General features: G+C 39.4%; 1 protein-coding gene and 1 long non-coding RNA gene across 2 annotated transcripts in view; one reads left to right on the top strand and one right to left on the bottom strand.

The window, feature by feature from the left end:
- Nucleotides 1-1,810: 1,810 nt before the first annotated feature.
- On the bottom strand, nt 1,811-3,952 carry LOC112618733. Its single transcript, XR_003118118.1, has 3 exons — nt 3,860-3,952; nt 3,597-3,657; nt 1,811-3,094 (listed from the first exon to the last, which is right to left on the bottom strand). It is a non-coding gene; the product is annotated as an uncharacterized LOC112618733 (long non-coding RNA).
- ATP13A4 (ATPase 13A4) overlaps nt 1,819-19,953 on the top strand; it is a 156,842-nt gene continuing 138,707 nt past the window's right edge. Inside the window, exon 1 of the mRNA XM_025376149.1 lies at nt 1,819-2,647. Coding sequence (XP_025231934.1) covers nt 2,588-2,647 — 60 coding nt within the window. The 5' untranslated portion in view covers nt 1,819-2,587. The remainder of the gene's footprint in view (nt 2,648-19,953) is intronic.

Here is a 19,953-nt window from a genome sequence, read left to right as displayed (position 1 = left end):
TGTTTGTAGACCAAAAGCACTAAATGAGGGTGAGTGCTGTCCATAAGTAGTGTTGCCATAGATCAAATCTAGATGTTTTACCAATAGAACTCCCAAGGAGCCTGAGGAAACTCTGTCACTACTGGAGTCCTCAGCTCTACTGAACCGGGTTGTGGATAATAATTTTCCACGGACACCTGATTTTTATAAAATCTTTTAATGTTCATAGGGACTTACATATTTTCCTTTTCAAGTTTGGCTTAAATATTGTAACAGCATGACCTGATTTATTTGATGGGGTAAGTTTGTGTACAGTTTCTCTAGCTCTTAATCAGTTACACACTCATCTCAGTCTCACAATGGTGCATGAGTTACCAAGGGTATTCAGGAGCCCAGCCAAAAGAAAACAGTGCAAATATTGCCAGTGATAAACAGAAGAATGAATTCCTTCTCTCTCACGTGCCCAGGAGCACTGATATAGTTTCGCCACGTCACATACTAACACTCCTCAACCTCCATCAGTTGAGATGAAATTTGGAATATGCATGTTTTATGTTTTTTTCTGTACTGAATATATAATTACTGCCTAGTAAGGCTGTTAAATGTTCAGTTAGGTTTTTTGAGTTATAATTTTTTATTGAGGTATAATTTTAAAATTTATTATATCTTTTCATTGAGATATAATTCACATTTCATAAAATTCACCCTTTTAAAGTATACATTTCAATGAGGTTTAGTATATTCACAAATTTGTGAAGCCATCAGTAGTTCTAGAACATTTTTATTGCCCCCCCCCCGAAAAGAAACCCTGCACTCCTTATATTTTGACCTTGTGATAAAATGTTAATTTTATTTTCATTTATTTGGTTAAATTGTGGTAGCAAATTTTTGAAACCAAGAGAACTGTATGTATGTATACACACACACACACATATACACATACATACATATATATTTTGTAATTACTATTACAATGGGTTTACTTAGCTTACTTTTTATGTTTATCTTATACTTTACTATTTGCTCAAGGTTTTAACATACAACATACTCACACATACATACACATGCACACATTGATCTTGGTCACATTAGGGCTGTTTGGGTCAGGTTGGAGATATCATTGCCATTGTAGCTTGAGGGAGAGACAGTGGGCATGGTGAAGGTAAAAATAACTATCTTTTGTTGAATACCTATTATTCCCCAGGCACTCTTTCTTAAAAATCTGTTTGAGGACATATGCTCGATTATCATCATCTTTATGTTACATGTGAGCAAATAGAGGCTAATGGAGTTTGTATAACTCATTATATCCCAAGGTAGCACAACGACCATGTAGTACTGTCCAAATTTGAACTCAGGCCTTCCGACTTTAGTGCATATGACCTTAACCACTGTGTGCTACCACCTACTGTTAGTTTAACAATCCTAACAGCACTTGATCGGTGCCGTACCATGTACTTTCACAAAGATCTCACTCCATTCTCTCAACAGTCCTGTTGGGTGGTGCCAGAGAAGAAGAGCCAGTTCCTATAGTTAAATGGTCACATAGCAAGGCCAGTGCAGACAAGCAGCTGGAATACAGGTATTTTGCCGGAGCTAGGGTAGCGGTGTGTTTCTCTACACCACACTGGGACCTCTAACAGTTATCTTAGGCTTCTATTCCGGTTCTTATAATAACAATCCACTTTGTATCATGTTTGTTTGGAAGTGTGAATCCCTACATCAACACGAGGATAGCAAATATGACTTAACTTTTTTAGGTAGTCCCTATGCTCAGGCAATGTTTATTGAATAAATGTGTAAGAAAATTTTAAAAAAGAGTTTGACCATGTAGTCATTTGAATATTTTAGTTCTAGACTTCCTTAAGTGTTGAAATATCAGTATTTTAGTGATGTTTGATGTTACCTTTGTTCTTTTTCTACATGTGTTTCAAAAAAGTAAACTTAATTTCACATACACTTTAAATAGAATGTTTTTTGCATATACCAGGAAATGTGATTACAAATACCTTTTGAAGAGGATGAGTGATAATTTGTACCTTTTGTAAGCAAACTGAATGAGAGTACTATTAGAAACCTATGGATTGAAGCCTTCATTCATCAGAGAAAATCTGCGGCTCTGTGCCCTTCCTCTCAACCCAATTCCTTAGGTCCTCTGAATACAGCAGTGACCTGGGAGTTCTTGCATCTGCTCCTGGCTCCTGAGAAGGGTCCTGCCAACTCTGTATTGTCCTGTTGGATTTGCAGTCAGAAGTCTGAGGCTGGCAGGCACTGGGCAGGCAATGAGTTCTTTCCCTGTAAGTTGGGCACAAAAAGATCGGCATGGGAGCAGCCTCCTTTGAGACAGCTGCTTTGAGAGGACGCAATAAGCAGGGAGCAGCCAGAAATTCCTCCTAGCAGAGGGTGACTTGTGGGAGGAGTTCAGTTTGCCAAGTATTGTCGTTTGTTGAGAGAAGGTGTGTGCTCAAGGAGGAGTTTTAACCTGGAGGATCATTAACTCTTTTAGTCAGCTGAGGAGGTGCGGTGGCTCAGTGGCTCAGCGAGTTGGAGTTCGTCCTGGAAGCATCTGCCCGGCAAGGTCAGGAAGGAGGTGTGGAATCACTTTTTCATGGGACACTTTGAGAAGGGCCAGCACGCTCTGCTCAATGAAGGAGAAGAGAATGAGATGGTAAGATTCTAGCCACATTCCCTTCTTCCCATCCCACTCCTCAGCCTGCGAGACACACACACACACACACACCCCCCACACACACACCACACACCACACACACAGACTTCTCTGCAATTTCACTCTGGCATTACATGAGAAAAGGTCATATTTAAGAAATCTCTCTGTCCTGTAAATATAACCTCTGACAGCAGAAATTTGCCAGAATGAAAATATTGTATTTATCTTGTCAATAATGTTTTCTTTTGAAAGAAAACAGAGAGGAGAGAAGCACCGTGCCACTTTATGATTCTTGTTTGAGCCTCAGTGGTATAGCCAGTTCTGTTCAAAACACCTAACAATTTTAGGAAATCCCTAATGTGAGAAGCAGTGCATTCCCTGATAGGAAGAAGCAGAAGTGCCGCTAGGTCTTCAACCTTCTCTTCTCACATACCTTGTTCACTGAGTCTGTTGGACAAGGAAGACATGCAATATTAACAATTATCAGCCTATACACATTTCTATTTTCTTCTAGAATTTTACTTTTGTGGCTTCCTCATTATAGAGATTGGTTACAGAAAACTTTCGGGAGTTTGTTATCTCCTTTGTTTTAGATGCACTCCTATCTCGAGAACTATAGGAAAATCCAAGATGACTCATGCTCAGGATGAATTTAAAACTGTATTTCTCAATTACAATGTAATCAAGAGAGAGTCAGAAATGTGCACTTCTGTTTAATAAGGTCTTTCTGCTAATTGTGTAAGCATAGTCTTTTATGCCAGTAATGATGTAATTAAAATGTTAAAATGTGATGCTCTCATTCAATAATAACATTTCGTCTTCCTGGAATTAATATGTAAATAACAAACCTGAAAGATATTTACTTAAAATGTTTTTCTTGGTTAATTGCTTTAGCCCTGACTATTAAATTCTTTGTTCTAAACTGGTCTTTCAAGTCTAATCTGCTTACCTGTTCCTATAGCAACAACATTTTTTGGACTTTCAAGAGTAGATCCCTTCTGCTATCAAAGCTGAAAGAATTATAAAGAAGTAAAAGGCACATTAATTCAGGTGCCTTTCTTAACCATATCCTTTACTTCATTCAGATTTGACTGCCCAATGAATTGCCTTTAGCCCCTCCACAAATGTCACCAGAAATGACTTGCTAGCCCACACTGGATATCGTCTTTGTTTCTTTAAAGAGTTTTCTTTAGGAAGTGAATATTTCATTACTGTCGATATTAAGTTGAAAAGTTTATCTTCATCTTGAATACTCTTCACCAGAAGACAGAGGCTCCTTCCTCTGAAACATTTTTTTTTTCTCTCTCTCTCATTTAGAAATACACTCACTCTTTTTCAGTACACCCCTTTCTGCTCTTGGACAATTTGTCTTTCAAGTGTCAATAAGAATCATTTATTTTCCAGAAGACGTTCATGGTTGTAGGGAAACTGTTACCTCTTCCCTAGCGTACATATTCCACCAAAGCAATTCATTAACAGTTCATCTTCATAACGGCACCATCAGATGCATGAGGAAGTCCACCTAGTTTTGTATGCAGCTGGAAGCCCAGTTAGCAGAGGGCTTTTAATATGGAAAGGGACACTGTGTTTTCTGGTGGGCAGTCATTTGGCCAGTACTCTCAGGAGAGGTGCAGCAATTAGTATGCACTCCTGAGCTCTCCATCCTCTTGTGCCTACAGAAACCTGGCCACCTGCCTGTTGCTGTGTCTGACGTTCTGTTCCTTTTTAACTCACTCCTCCATCCCTTGCCCAGAGCAGTAAACTTTAAAAATTATCAAACTATATATATACATATATTCTACATATTTTGTAGTGATTTTTAGTATACACCGCATTTTCTTGGCCACTAGCTAATTTAGTTTTCATCACAACCCTATGAGGTAGATGCTGTGATTCTTACTTTAAAGATGAGGAAATTGATGCACACAGAATTTTCCGAAGGTTCCATCAACCAGTAAGTCCAGGCGCTGAGGCACCACACAGTGGTGTTTAAGTTGATAGTCTTTTGTCTCTGGACCTGAGCATAGCCCACTGATACCTCTTCCAGTTCTTCCAGAGAACATTGCACCCATAAGAAAACACGTTTCCTTCCTTCATAAAACAAAGCTAAGGAGAACATCAACATCCAGTCTTCTTATATTCCTCAGGATCTGTTCTGTTATAGATAATTTGAGTTTCTATTTTCTTCAAGATAATTTGAGTATCTTAAATAAGCCTGTTTCCTCTGACTTCCAGGTCTAGAAATGTGTCACACCAAAGTGTTTAGGCTTGTGCTTTATAATATACTTTACTTGAAACTTTGCAAATGTAATTTCTCTTGTGGTGGAAATTACTTCAAATTTCAAGAGAAAACATTCTAGGGTTTAGACTTCATGTCAAATAAAGAAGAAGAATATTCTGAGGGCTAAAGATGCCTAGGATTATCTTTCATTTTAGAGTTAAAAAACCAAAAACAGTCTGGGCGCGGTGGCTAATGCCTGTAATCCCAGCACTTGGGGAGACCAAGGCAGGTGGATCACGAGGTCAAGAGATCGAGATCTTCCTGGCCGACATGGTGAAACCCCATCTCTACTAAAAATACAAGAATTAGCTGGGCAGGCTGGTGTGCACCTGTAGTCCCAGCTACTTGGGAGGCTGAGGCAGGAGAATGGCGCGAACCCGGGAGACAGAGGTTGCAGTGAGCCAAGATTGCGCCACTGCACTCCAGCCTGGCGACAGAGAGAGACGCTGTCTCAAAAATAAGTAGATAAAAATAAATAAATAAATAAATAATAATAATAAACAAAAGCAAACAGGAGCTAAAAAGCAACCCTAGGTGACCTGAAAGTAGTATCTTTAAGTGCAAAATGAGACAGGAGCCAAAGGAAGAAAGAGGCTTTTGGAGGGAGAAGGAAGGAAAGGTGAGAAAGTGCCCTTCAGGGAATGTTCACCTAAATGACTGCCTCAGAAAGGCTTTGAGGAGGAAACTCCTGGAGAGCACTGGGACAGGACAGGAGGCCTGGCTCTCACCGGCCTTGGGCTAGCTGCTTACCTGCTCTAGCCTCGGTTTTTATACCTGTGAAATAGGACTGGTCTTTCTTACCCCTACCAGACTCACAGAGCTCTCATGAAGATCAGTGGGGATAATCCATATGAACATGTTTTGAGAAGATACAGTTCTGGCAAAGTGTGAGCTGCTATTATCTAAATAAAGGTAGGAAGAGCCAGGGCCTTAGCAGTTAACCGATTGAATAAATACTACCCCGTAAAAATGAGGTCATCTCTTGCCATTCAGTTATACCAAAAGGAATATGTACTTTTTTTTTTATTTTCTTTTTTTTAGACAGAGTCTTGCCCTGTTGTCAGGCTGGAGTGCAGTGGCGTGATCTCAGCTCACTGCAACCTCTGCCTCCCGGGTTCAAGTGATTCTCCTGCCTCAGTCTCCCGAGTAGCTGGGGCTGCCAGTGCATGCCACCACGCCCAGCTAATTTTTGTATTTTTTTTTTTTTTTTTGGAGACAGAGTCTCGGTCTGTCGCCCAGGCTGGAGTGCGGTGGCGAGATCTCAGCTCACTGCAAGCTCCGCCTCCCGGGTTTATGCCATTCTCCTGCCTCAGCCTCCCGAGTAGCTGGGACTACAGGCGCCTGCCACCTCGCCCGGCTAGTTTTTTTGTATTTTTTAGTAGAGACGGGTTTCACCGTGTTGGCCAGGATGGTCTCGATCTCTTGACCTTGTGATCCACCTGCCTTGGCCTCCCAAAGTACTGGGATTATGGGCATGAGCCGCTGCACCTGGACAAGAATGTGTACTTTTATTCATAGGCCGTAGAGACTACTTATAAATGGAGAGGAGCTGGGTTATTTTCTACTTACCTTGCGCATACTTTGGGAAAACGCCAACCTTTCAGCTTCCTTGTTTGTGAAGTGTGAGTGTGAGAATGCCTGGGAGCACAAATCTCTTTGAGTCGTGACGTTTTGAATTTCTATTTTGAAGGAGTTTACAACCATTTCCCTTATACCATGACTGAGCAAAGGTATCATATGGCTTAATTGATTCTAACATTGCTCTTTAGTTACACCTTAACACAATCAATCTTTTGGGGAAGTGTTTTGTTCCAGTGAGACTTAAAAATTAATATCCCCTGATATTTTTCCCTAGGCCTTAACAAATAAGACCAAAAAAAAAAAAAAACCCCTTTGAATTCTTTTCTGATTATAAAGGTAACATATGTTTATTATAAAATATTGCAATGACAAATAAGGATCTAAATAATGAAGTAAATATGCTTCATGAGTTTACCACCAGACATGTCAGTAAGAAATGCAGGCTGGGCGCCGTGGCTCATGCCTGTAATCCCAGCACTTTGGGAGGCTGAGGTGTGCAGATTGCTTGAGCCCAGGAGTTTCAGACCAGCCTGGGCAACATAGTGAAACCCTGTCTACAAAAATACAAAAAAAGTGTCTGGGCGTGGTGATATGCACCTGTAGTCCCAGCTACTTGAGAGGCTCAGCGGGGAGGCTTGCTTTGGTCCAGGAGGTTGAGGCTGCAGTGAGCTGAGATCGTATCACTGCAGTCAAGCTGGGGGGATAGAGTGAGACTCTGTCTCAAAACAAACAAACAAACAAACAAAAACCTAAAATTCACTTTCTATTTTGCTCTATCTTCATACTTATCTATACTTTTGAGATTATTTGCATCTAATTTATCTGTGTCATGGAAATACGAGGTAGTGGTATTACACAGCATGGTGCAACTGTATTTCTTTCCATTTCTTCCCAACTCCTAACTCAGTGACATCACATTAGTAGCTTGAAATAAATAATGTTGGTGACATTTATGCCACAGAAATCTGTAAATACTACAACGGGACTTCCACCCTGGCCCACCGGAAGGCCAGCTGTTAAATATTTACCAGGACATCACTGAACATATTATTGCCTCATAATCTCCCTTTGTCCCCCTACATGTTAAAAAACAATATGAATATTGTTTTTGGATATCATCCATTTGTTTGCATCGTGGCAAAACAAAATTATTGTATTGATTTAAAATTCGTATTCTTAAAAAATACATACACATACTCATAAATATGTATTTTTTAATGTTAGTTTTTTTCGGAGAAAGGGTCTCTGTCTGGGTTGGAGTGCTATGGTGTAATCGTAGCTCACCACAGCCTCAGTCTCCCAGGCACAGGTGATCCTCCCACATCAGCCTCCTGAGAAGCTAGGACCACGGGCGCATGCCACAATGCCTGGTTAATTTTCTAGTATTTTATGTAGAGATGGGGTTTCACCATGTTGCCCAGGCTGGTCTCAAACTCCTGGACCCAAGAGATCCACCTGCCTTGTCCTCCCAGAGTGCTGGAATTATAAGAGTCAGCCTCCACACCTGGTCAATATGTATTTTTTAACAAAAATGGAATGATTTTATCTCTACTTTAAAAAGAAGAACTAACCTTTCCATTATACCTACAAATGCCTTATGGATATATATATATATATTTGATAATTAGAGTGTCACATAACTATGTCAATGTTCAAGTTGTGTTTGGATGAATTGTACTGTATCAGCAGGTTTCCCATGTTGCACGTGTATTATGTCTAATTTTTTTTTTTTTTTGGTTGTGATGAGCAACTTTGTGCTTAGGTTTTTATTTATTTTTCAGATTATTTCCTTAAGATAAAGGCCTAGAATTATTATTACTGCCTTAAAGGGGGCATGCATTTTAAATTTGGATTAACACATCATGCCAAATTACCCTTCAGAAGTTGTAGTTGTACCAATTTATAATCAGACCAGCAATCTTTTTTGAGAATACTTGCTTTCTCCTCCATTCATGCCAACAGTGAAAATTATCAGTCTTTTTAACTTTGGCTCATTCAGTATACAAAATCGATATTCTGTGGTTGTATTATTTTTACATTTCCTTGATTTGAAGCTGAACACATCTTTATATGTTTATTGGCATTTATATGTTTTCAACTAGAATCTCTTGATTTTGTAACGGATATTATACCAACCAGCAGTGGGTAACTAAAAACTAGTAGTGGAAAAGCGCGATAAACTCTTTTTGGACTTCCGTGTCATGTTGGAGAACCTAGCAACGGACACGTAACGTGGCAGCGGGTGGTGTGTGGTCGTTGCCACATTGGGAGTCCTGTCATGCCTCCAGCAGGAGCTAGGAACATTTTTTTCCACCAATTATTTGGCTCACTTTGATAGCCGATGTTCGTCTTTTCTTCTCTAACACCCGGGAGCAAAAGCACCTCCCCCACCTCAATAGCCACTTGTTTATTATGCTCCATGAGCACCTCTGAGGCAGTTGTCCATGTTAACTAGTGACCCCACAGATCTCATAGTGGGGGAATTGTGTTCAGGCTGAGACATTTTGTCATTTGAAATGTTCAGGAAGCTGGGCCACTGGCCAAGTCTAATGTCTTTATTCTCGATTCATTGCTGCAGAACTCCCATGAAGTCAACTCATCTTCGATATAAATTTTAGAGGAGTGAAATTTAATTGCTTCTTGAAGACAGTGACCCTGCTCATTTCACATTTTCTTGGCTTCTCCTTTCCCCTTCCCATTACACTCAGAATTTAACACAGTGCCTGGCACAAAAACTCAGGGCATGATAGCATAATTGCAAGCTCCATTAACTGCAATTTTGCATTCTGAGAACAGGGAGGCAGCAGGGCTCAAAAGTAGGAGTGGTTTGAGTAATTTAAAAATAAACCTAGAAAATGTTATGTTATTTATTTGGAGTGGTCAATGGTTAATAGTCTCAGGATTTTATCAGTTAGTTCCTCTCTCCCCCAAGAATAAAAAAAGCTTATTCTTCCGAGTTAATTAGCCATACTATACTATTTTTCTATGAGATACTTTATCTTTTCATTCATTCATGTATAAACTCAACAAATATTTAAGAAACCTCTACTTTTTGCCAGGAGTCCTCTGTGCTAACTAAGGAGGAATTTGAAAGAATAGCAAATAGCTTCTGTTTTCAAGGAGCTCACAATCGAGTGGCAGTGCTGAGTACATAATTTGCAGGACCCAGTGCAAAGTGAAAATGAGGTGTCCCTTGTTCAACAATTAAGAATTTCGGGATGGTAATAGCAGAGCATTAAGCCAAGGGTAGGGACCTTCTGAGTGTAGGGCCCTTCTGAGTGTAGGGCCCTGTGTGACCACACAGGTTGTGTGCCCATGAGGTTGTCCCTGCAAGTTGGGGACCCGGGGGTACAAATATAATGAAAGTGTGATATAACAGGTATCATTTTGAAAGCTATGCATACAGAGCTGTGGGAACACAGAAGAAGGAAAAATTCAGTCAAAGAAAACTTCAAGGGGAAAGATGACATTTCATTTCCCTGGAGGTGGGAGTAAGATTTTGAAGAACTTCGTAAGACATTCTAATGAATATCCTTTCCAATGATTCTCAAATATTGATCTGTAGAAACACACAAAATAGATTCCTAGGTCCCATTCTAGACCTACTAAATTTGAATCTTTGATGGTGGAGCTGGACTTGGTCAGAATGATTGTGATGCCAGCCTGGCTGACACAATGTGGAAGCCACTGGAAGTTTTGAAGCAGGGAGTAATATGGTAGGATACTTTAAAGGATGTTACATCATGGAGTGAGCAAAGTTGGTTGAAAGAGAGACCAGTGAGGAGGTATTTGAAGTAGTCCAGGTGAGAGGAATAGGACTAAACTATATAGCCTTGTCAGAGAGGATGCTGAGTAAAAAGTAGATTTAATAGATATTTAGATGGTAGAATGAAGAAGACTTCATAATCCAAAGACTGGGAGGTAAGAAAGAAGAGGTAACAGGATGAGTAGTTATTAAGGATATCTCTAAGGTTCTTAGTTTGTCCAATGAGGAAAGATGATAATGCCATTTAATCCCCAAAAGAAAAGTAGGAACAAGTTGAGAGTAGGGATGGCAATAGTAAGAGCAAATACTTAAATGGCGATTGATCTGAGCCAAGTTCTGGACTAAGAACTTTACACATAGTAATGTATTTAATCCTCTCAGCAACCCACTAAGGAATTATCATCTCTCTTTTATGAAGACGAAAATTTAGGCATAGGGAGATTAAGTGACATTACCAGGTTCATTTGGCAAAGTAAATGGCAGGCTATGGCTTAAGTCCTTGCCTTAAATAATGGTTTGTTGCCTATTGTTTTTGTTAAATTTTGGATGTGCTACTTTAGTTGTTGATGGTAGAAAAAACATCAGGGTGTGATCGAAAGAAACACAAGATTACCAGCATGACCAGCATGTTGTGTTGGTTAGACCAGCATGTTGTGTTGGTTCTAACATGATTTATTCTTACAACCCTAGAGCACTTCACCTCTCTTTAACATTGGCCTATTTACAAGGTGGAGATAATGTTACTCAAACACCAGGGTTTCAGTCTAGGTCCTGCTGCTGGCTGCATAGAAAGCCAATCACTGAGACAGCAAGTATTGCCAGGGAAGATGACTTTTATTTGGGTGCTGCCGCTGAGGAGATGGCACTTCAGTCTCAAATCCATCTCCTGACTGACAACAATTTGGGTTTATGTAGCAGGAAAGGAATGTAACTATATTGGGTAAACAGGAATTAGGGAGGAGTAAGGAAATCATGAGGGATGAGGGACCTGGTTTCTCACTGTCTGAATGTGATGATCTGGTGAGTTTCAGTTCCTTGATACTATTCAGGAGTCCTAGGGTGGAGGGAGGGCCAAATGTAAATTTTAATCTTCAAGACCTGGGTCAATTTTAGTATTTTTATTTTAAAAGACTGTAAAGATCACTTCTATGGGACAATTGGGCCAGTTTCAATAATAATTCCATAGTGGATTGAACCAGGGCTCGATACAGATGATTTCTTGGGGTCCTTTCCAAAACAAACACACACACACACACACACACACACACACACACACACAATTCAAACCTTTTTAAAACAGATAAAACCACTGTGAAACATCTTAAGAAATTTAAGTAATACTCAATTTGTTTTCAAAGTGCTGTGAGTTTTTTGGTCAATGAAAGAAAAACGTATCTGGAAACATTATATCAATGGGAACTGGAAATTTATGGCAGTTGTGTCAATTACTCATAAATAAAGAAATAAGGAGTAAATCTATTGGCCAATGATTAACCAATGCTGAACCGTATAGGGTCTTCAGGCCCATGGAAGACAGAGCACAGGAACTTGAGTTGGCACTTTGGTGAGGGAATTGGTCATTTGCTGATGGATCCAGAAGAGATTCATTTTGGGTGCCCATTTCAAGGCTGTGTAAAGACTAGACAGATTAGGTTGACTCAACTAATTGGCCCATAGCTACTTCTGAGTGCCCTTCATATAAACCTTGGTAGGCTGCCTGAAACCACAGGCTGGGTAGAGTTGAAAGGCAGCTCAGAACACCATCTCCTCAACTTTTCCCTCAGCCTAAGGCTATTCTTATGGACAATGAGTACAGCTGTACCTGAAATGACCCCTCAGAGAAAGAATAGAGAGGAGGCCCAAATGTCCTGAATGCTTTCCAGAGAAATATAATGTTCCCAGGCCAGGACACTCTGATTTCAGTGGGTACACACGCAGAGCCCTGGCTGAAACTGTAATCACTTCAGCATTTCCAGAATCTGTTGCCTTCTTTGGGGAACTATGGCTGAAGGATTTTGAAACTCTGGTACTCTAGTTTCAGAATCAGTACTTAGAAGATAATATTGTGAAAAATGATTAATGTTTTGAAGCCAGTTCTAAGACAATACTATCCAAGAATTAAGTTTGGGTAGATGGAGAGATCTGAGACTGTATCTTATTTCATGTTTATATTTAACATGTTACATTGACTTTATTTGATATATTTCTGATGAGATGAATTAAAATGTGTGCATGTATTACAAGAGTTTCTCTCTTCTCTCCTGACTCAAGTGGGTTGTTAACCTCAATCTTACAAAAGGAGGCACTGAGAAACCATATAATTTACCCAAATCTGGCATCTAAGAAGCAGCAAAAACAGAACTTAAGCGTAGGCAGATTGACTTCAAACCTTCTGCTCATAACTCAGTGTACTTTATGCTTTTGATGTAGCCTGTTATTACTAATACAAGTACTAGTACTGCTGTACAAGCCCCACACAGTACTCATTAGTTTAGCAGTTATTTTATACTTTGGGCTTATTTTGAACTTGTGAGAAACAAAACCTCCAGGTCTGTTTTTGTACAAGTCTTAAATCTCTGATCTTTTGGGCATAGACGTGATTAGGATCACAGGTGTTGAAATCAAAACATCTGGATACACCTTCAGTTTTTAGTCATCTATGCATGCCTGTATTGCAGAAGTGGTTTCTCTTTGTGCTCCTGTTCCTCTCCCAGTGGTATCCTCCTGGGCGTATGACTCTGCTAGGCTTGTAGTAGAGGTAGATAGGGTTATCTGTTGCACTTGTCCAGACTTAGTCTTCGCCAATCCCTTTGTATCTTAGCTTCGGGAAGTAGTGCTTTCTCAATATTCGTATTCTCCCTCTCTGTGGCAGCCAAATCTGTCTTATACTTGTAGTTTTCTTAGGTAAGACTTTCTTCTCCTCCACTAGCTATTAATTGCATTTGATTTTAATGTAGAATCCTGGTTTCAGAATAGTCAGTGGTAAAAGTTTTTGCCTTTAACCTTCATCCAGCCTCAGTTGATTTTTGCTTGTGTCCTGGCAGATGGTTTCTTACATAGAAGTAATTGTCCTTTGCCAATTACTGTCTCATTCCAGAAGTTTAAATAGTAGGAGAGAAGAGTCCAGAGAAGTAAGAGGGGATTTGAGCCTGTCTCCTGGAGCCATTAGTCGCCTCTTTCAGACCTGTGTTGCCAAAGGGAGCTCTCTCTGATGTCCTCCTCTGCCCCCAGTCTGTCTGATGAGCACCAACTGATGCTTGGGAAGAAGAGTTTCTGAGTGGATGCCAGCCCCTTTCTGAGTCTCAGACTTTTAGATATTCAAGCTAAACTGATGCTGTAGTCCAAACTTGGCGTTTATAAATTTGTTAAAATTTTGGCTGATTTCTTCTTATCACTTGTATGGCCAACATCACTTTCTCTCATGAGCTGCAAAAGGTAAAAACATTGTTTTAACCTGTTTCTTTTTGAAAGAACTTGTTCTTTGGAATTTGGTTTACTTGATTGCCTTGAAACCTTAGCTATCTGATGGGTTCAAGAAAATTTATGACTTTGTGGGTTATCTCAATTTTTTCCTGGTTGTTAGGGTGAGTGTGATGTTCTTTGTAGCATTCTACATTCAGAAGCAAAAATCCTCAAGAAAGACCTTTTAAAATCAGATAAACTATGTGTTAATGATTGTCCTAACCAGTTGGTTAAGAGTATATGATGCTGGTTTGGCAAGATTTGTTTAGTGTTGCTTACTTACTCTTAGTGATTTCTGCATTCTTTTCCATGTGCCCATTTGCCAATGGGGTTGTTTGTTTCTTGTAAAAGTTCAAGTTCCTTATAGTTTCTGGATATTAGACCTTTGTCAGATAGAGTGCAGAAATTTTCACTCAATCTGTAAATTGTCTGTTCACTCTGATGATAGTTTCTTTTGTTGTGCAGAAGCTCTTTAGCTTAATTAGTTCCCATTTATGAATTTTTGCTTTTGTTGCAATTACTTTTGAAGTTTTTGTCATGAAATCTTTGCCTGTACCTATATTTTGAATGGTATTGCCTAGATTTTCTTCTAGGATTTTTATAGTTTTGGGTTTTACATTTAAGTCTTTAATCTACACTGAGTTAATTTTTGTATAAGGTGTAAGGACAGGATCCAGTTTCAATTTTCTGCATATGGCTAGCCAGTTTTCCCAGCACCATTTATTAAATAGGGAATCCCTTCCCCATTGCTTGTTTTTGTCAGGTTTGTCAAAGATCAGTTGGACATAGATGTGTGGTGTACTTCCTGAGATCTCTATTCTGTTTCATTGGTCTATGTGTCTGTTTTTGTACCAGTACCATGCTGTTTTGGTTACTGTAAACTTGTGGTATAGTTTGAAGTCAGGTAACCTGATGCCTCCAGCTTTGTTCTTTTTGCTTAGGATTGTCTTGGCTATGTGGACTCTTTTTTTTTTTTTGGTACCATATGAATATCAAAGTAGTTTTTTCTAATTCTATGAAGAATGTCAATGGCAATTTAATGGGAATAGCATTGAATCTATAAATTACTTTGGGCAGTATGGGCATTTTCACGATACTGATTCTTCCTATCCACGAGCGAGCATGGAATGTTTTTCCATTTGCTTGTGTCCTCTCTTATTTCCTTGAGCAGAGTTTTGTAATTCTCCTTGAAGACATTCTTCACTTCCCTTGTTAGCTGTATTCTTTTTTTTTTTTTTTTTTTTTTTTTTGAGACGGAGTCTCGCTCTGTCGCCCAGGCTGGAGTGCAGTGGCCGGATCTCAGCTCACTGCAAGCTCTGCCTCCCGGGTTCACGCCATTCTCCTGCCTCAGCCTCCCGAGTAGCTGGGACTACAGGCGCCCGCCACCTCGCCCGGCTAGTTTTTTGTATTTTTTTAGTAGAGACGGGGTTTCACCGTGTCAGCCAGGATGCTGTATTCTTAAATATTTTATTGTCTTAGTAGCAGTTGTGAATGGGAGTTCATGATTTGGCTTTCTGCTTGTCTGTTGTTGGTGTATAGGAATGCTTTTGATTTTTGCACATTGATTTTGCATCCTGAGACTTTGCTGAAGTTGCTTATTAGGTTGAGAAGCTTTTGGGCTGAGATGATAGGGTTTTCTAGATATAGGATCATGCCATCTGCAAGCAGACACAGTTTGACTTCCTCTTTTCCTATTTGAATACCCTTTATTTCTTTCTTTTGCCTGATTGCCATGGACAGAACTTCCAAGCTGGGTTTTATTGTTATACTTCACAGGGAGCCCTCTGATAACTCTAGGATTACACATCCGTAGGTACCACTTCAGTGGAAAAAAGAACTTGCCTTTCTTTCAGTAGTCTTAGCCAAATACTCTTTCTTCTCACTGGCTCGGACTGGATCATTTTTGCTTTTTAAATTTATTTGTGTGGCCATCAGAATACCAAACTTGTCATCACAAGCTCTCTCCTGGAGTTGGGGTCAGAGTCAACTCTGCATGAAGCACCACGGCTACAAATAGCAAAGGGTGTGGTTTGCCAGAATAATATTGGGGTATTGGATACTGTTACTTGGATTGAGAAAAATGGGGTGGGGTGGGCCAAACAAACAAACAAACAAACAGAATTTCCAATCTGATGGTCAATATATAATCAGTGAACTAACGGAAAAAACAGTGTTTAAAGTTTTCAGGTCCCTGAAGGTGATTTTTTTTTGTCAGAGATAATATCTCTGTGAAATGGTCTGTGGGCGGGTTAATAATCTGTAAGAAATAATCACAGATAAATGGTCTGCAAGCAGGTTAATAATCTGTGAGAAATAATCACACGTAAGTAATCTGTGAGCAGATAATATCTTTGTAAAATAATCTGTGAGCAGGTAGAAAAAGGCTTTTCAAAAAACATATTATTTATTTTTCTGATTTTAAAAGTGAAACATGTTCAATGAATAAAATGTATAAAATATAGAAAATTATAATGTAAAAGAAGAACCACAATGATGCCGTCACCCACGGCAAATACCATTAGTATTTTGCTTGATATATTTACCTTCCACTCTTATTTTGTTTGCGTTCCACCTTTTTTTTCAATTAAATTTAACATCATACTGCATGATTCTGTGTTGTTTCTCTTCATATATAATTACGTATATTTCCCTCATGTTATTAAAATCTTAATAAACATTCTTTTAAAGGCTATATAATAGTATTTAATAATTGCCCTGCTGATATACATTGATTGCCTTCTATTAGCATTACTAGTAATATTGCAGTGAACATTTCTGTGTATAAATCTTGTCTTGTGTTTTGTATAAGCTAGAAGGTTTTTTGTTGTTGTTGTTTTTGTGTTTTGTTTGTTTGTTTTTGGCAGAGAGCCTTAGTGACCTAAAATCCTACCCTTTGGAGGTCTACACATTTGTGAGGCCAGTTCGGCTTTCAATACTCCTCTAGGAATAGAGATCTAAGGTGGAGCTCATCTCTTCATTAGTGGCTCAGTTGTCATGAGGGATGTGGTTTTGATGCGTAGAATTGCCACATTTGCCGTTCACCATCACAGAGAAGTATGAGGAAGAACTATGTGACAGACAAGTCATGAAGCTTCTCTTTGTTCAAGGAATCTCCAAGAAAGGCAGTATGTTATTTAAAGGATCAATTCTGACCAAGTGGAACATGGTACAGGGTGAATAGGCTCCAGCAACAAACTGCGGGGCTTCATATTTCATTTCAGAAATTTCTCATGTACCTTCACCCTGCTGTTCCTACTCTATGAGGAATAAATAAAAGTGAAAATTCCTGTTACCTTGGTGTCAGATTCTATCTTCTATGGCCACAATTGTAGTACTTGTTCTTTAATAAAGGCTTGATTGTGGAGGCTTTCAACCTTATGGGGAGATAAATCCAATTATCTTCCTTCTGAACTTTTATACAAGGTCTCAGTGCAGGAAAAAAATTAATTTTGAGCTTTAACAACATTGAAATATTGCCCACAGAGTATCCATGTGTAAAGTAAGTGGCCAACTGAAAATAGCAAAAAAATAGCAAATATGCCTAATAATAATAATACTAGTTAACATTTATTGACTAATTACTAAGTCCTATACCCATGGCTAAGTGTTTTCGTGTGATACTTTATTTTCAATTCACAATAACCCCATTAAGTGGCACTATCACTACAGGTGCAAAGACTAAATGTTTCTGTTGTGTTCCATGTGAGCAGGGATATGCAAACCCATCTCCAAAGGCTCAGGGTGCTGAGAGGCTGAAGAAAGAAGCTGACAAACACAGTTTCTGAGAAAGAAATGTTTAATAGGGACTTAGGCACAGAAGCGATGTCTTAGGCAGCTGTGAGATGGTGGATTCTTGAGCCCTCCAGAAAGTACTCTTTATCCAGCCAGCTTTTAGGGTAGAGCATGTATCTTGTCTCAGACCCTTTTGTGAAACTCATGGCCACTAGGGAAGTTAGATAAGCATCTTTATGAGAAATTGTCCATGCCACAGGCATAGTTTCTTGACCTTGCTGCAGGAACGCATTGGTAGATAGGAGTCAAACTGGCCACTGTGGTGGTTTCGCTTCAAGATGGTGTTACTCTTGCCATGAACAGGTTGTGTTCCTGCATGTCGTTTCTTGATGGCAGGGGTCTGCAAACTGTGGTTCATGGGGAAATAGGGCCCACTGACTTTTTGTAAAATTTCGTTGAAAACTAGCCACCTATGGCTGGGCACCATGGCTCACGGCTGTAATCCCAGCACTTTGGGAGGCGGATCACCTGAGGCTGGGAGTTCCAGACTAGCCTGACCAACATGGAGAAACCCTGTCTCTACTAAAAATACAAAATTAGCTGGGCGTGGTGGTGCATGCCTGTAATCACAGCTACTTGGGAGGCTGAGGCAGGAGAATCATTTGAACCTGGCAGGCGGAGGAGGCGGTGCTCCAGCCTGGGGCACAAGACCGAAACTCCATCTCAAAAAAAAAAAAAGAAAGAAAGAAAAAGAAAGAAAAAGAAAAAGAAAGAAAAACAGCCACCTACATTTGTTTGCATATTGCTTCTGCCTGCTTTTGCAGCAGATCAGAGTAGTTGTGAGAGACAATACGGCCCGCAAAGCTTAAAATATTTTCTATCTGGCACATTACAGAAAATGTTGATTCCTGCTCCATTTCCTTCTTGATCTCATATTGTTAATATTGTTATTATTATTATCAACCTTTCCTTTATTGCCCCTAGTAAAATGTTACTTATTAGAATTGTCCAAGAGCTTTCATCCACAAGCGCTGAAAGGGCCTGGGCTGAGTGGCATTTAAGGATTTGCACAGGCTGTCAGTGAAGTCAATAGATATTTACAAGCTGCTATGGCCCTGTTTAAAGCCTAGGTTTGTTTTTGTTTTTTTTTAATGTGTGGATTCTTCCATTAACAATTAATTTTGTGTGATGAGCTTTCCCTTGCCTGCCCTCTGTTTTTTCCATCTCCAAGTAGATGTAGAGCTGTAGGATCTGTGTGATTTGGTTACTCACCTGTCGTCATTTTGAGGTCATGTGGACCCTTACCTAACCAGTATAAACATTTTTGTCCAGACCTGTAAGAAGTTTCACTTGCTGGAAATAGTGCAGCCATTTATAACCAAGAGCCAGTGGATCCTTAGGCTTTCAAAAGTGTTGAATTTCAGATATAAAAAATCACTTGGAGATACCTACTCCAGCTCATTTATTTCTTAAAAAAGATATTTGGAGATCCACATGCAGTTGTAAGAAATAATACAGGGAGATTCGGAGTACCCTTTATCCAGTTTCCCCCATTGGCAATGTCTTGCAAAACTACATACAATATCACAATCAGGACAGTGACTTTGATACAGTCAAGACACAGAATGCTTCCATCATCACGAGGAAACTTTGTTTTGTTTTTTTATAGCTACATCTCTTTCCTTCCCACCTGTATCTCCTCCTTAAGTCCCAATAACCATCTACTTTCTATTTCTATAATTTTGTTGTTTCAAGAATGTTGCATAAATGTAATTGTACAGTACGTAACCTTTAACGTTGGCTTTTTTTTTTTTTTTTCCCAGCATAATCCTTTGGAAATTGATCTGGGTTGTTTTGTGTATGGATAGTTTGTTCCTTTTCATTCCTGAGTAGTATTCCATGGTGCTGTGGTTGATTTAACCATTCACTCATTGCAGGACATCTTCTCGGCTGTTTCCAGGTGTGGTTTACAGATGTTTTCTCTCATTCAGTAGTTTCTCTTTTCCTCTTCTCAGTAGGCTCTTCCACAAAGCAAAGTTTTAATTTTGACAAAGTCCAATTTGTCAATTTTTCCTTTTATGGATAACACTTTTCATGTCTTTTGCCCCTAAGATGTTTTCAAGTCTAGGAACTCTTTGCCTAGCCATACATCCTGAGATTTTCTCCAACATTTCTTCTTAAAGTTTTATGTTTTATATTTAAATGTGTGATCCATTATGAGTTAATATTTCTGTAAGATATAAGACTTGGGTTGAGGGTATTTTTGCCTATGGATATCCAGTTGCTTGATCACTATTTGTTGAAAAGTCTATTTTTTCTTGCTTTTGCATATGTGTCTGAAGGGGTGGCCTGCCCCTCCACACCTGTGAGCGTTTCTCGTTAGGTGGAACGAGAGACTTGAGAAAAGAAATGAGACACAGAGACAAAGTATAGAGAAAGAAAAAGTGGGCCCAGGGGACCAGCGCTCAGCTTACAGAGGACCCA

Source organism: Theropithecus gelada, chromosome 2 (assembly GCF_003255815.1).
Source record: "Theropithecus gelada isolate Dixy chromosome 2, Tgel_1.0, whole genome shotgun sequence".
In the NCBI taxonomy this organism is placed as follows: domain Eukaryota; kingdom Metazoa; phylum Chordata; class Mammalia; order Primates; family Cercopithecidae; genus Theropithecus; species Theropithecus gelada.
Note: the sequence above shows the minus strand (reverse complement) of the source record. Positions and strands in the feature narration are given on the sequence as shown.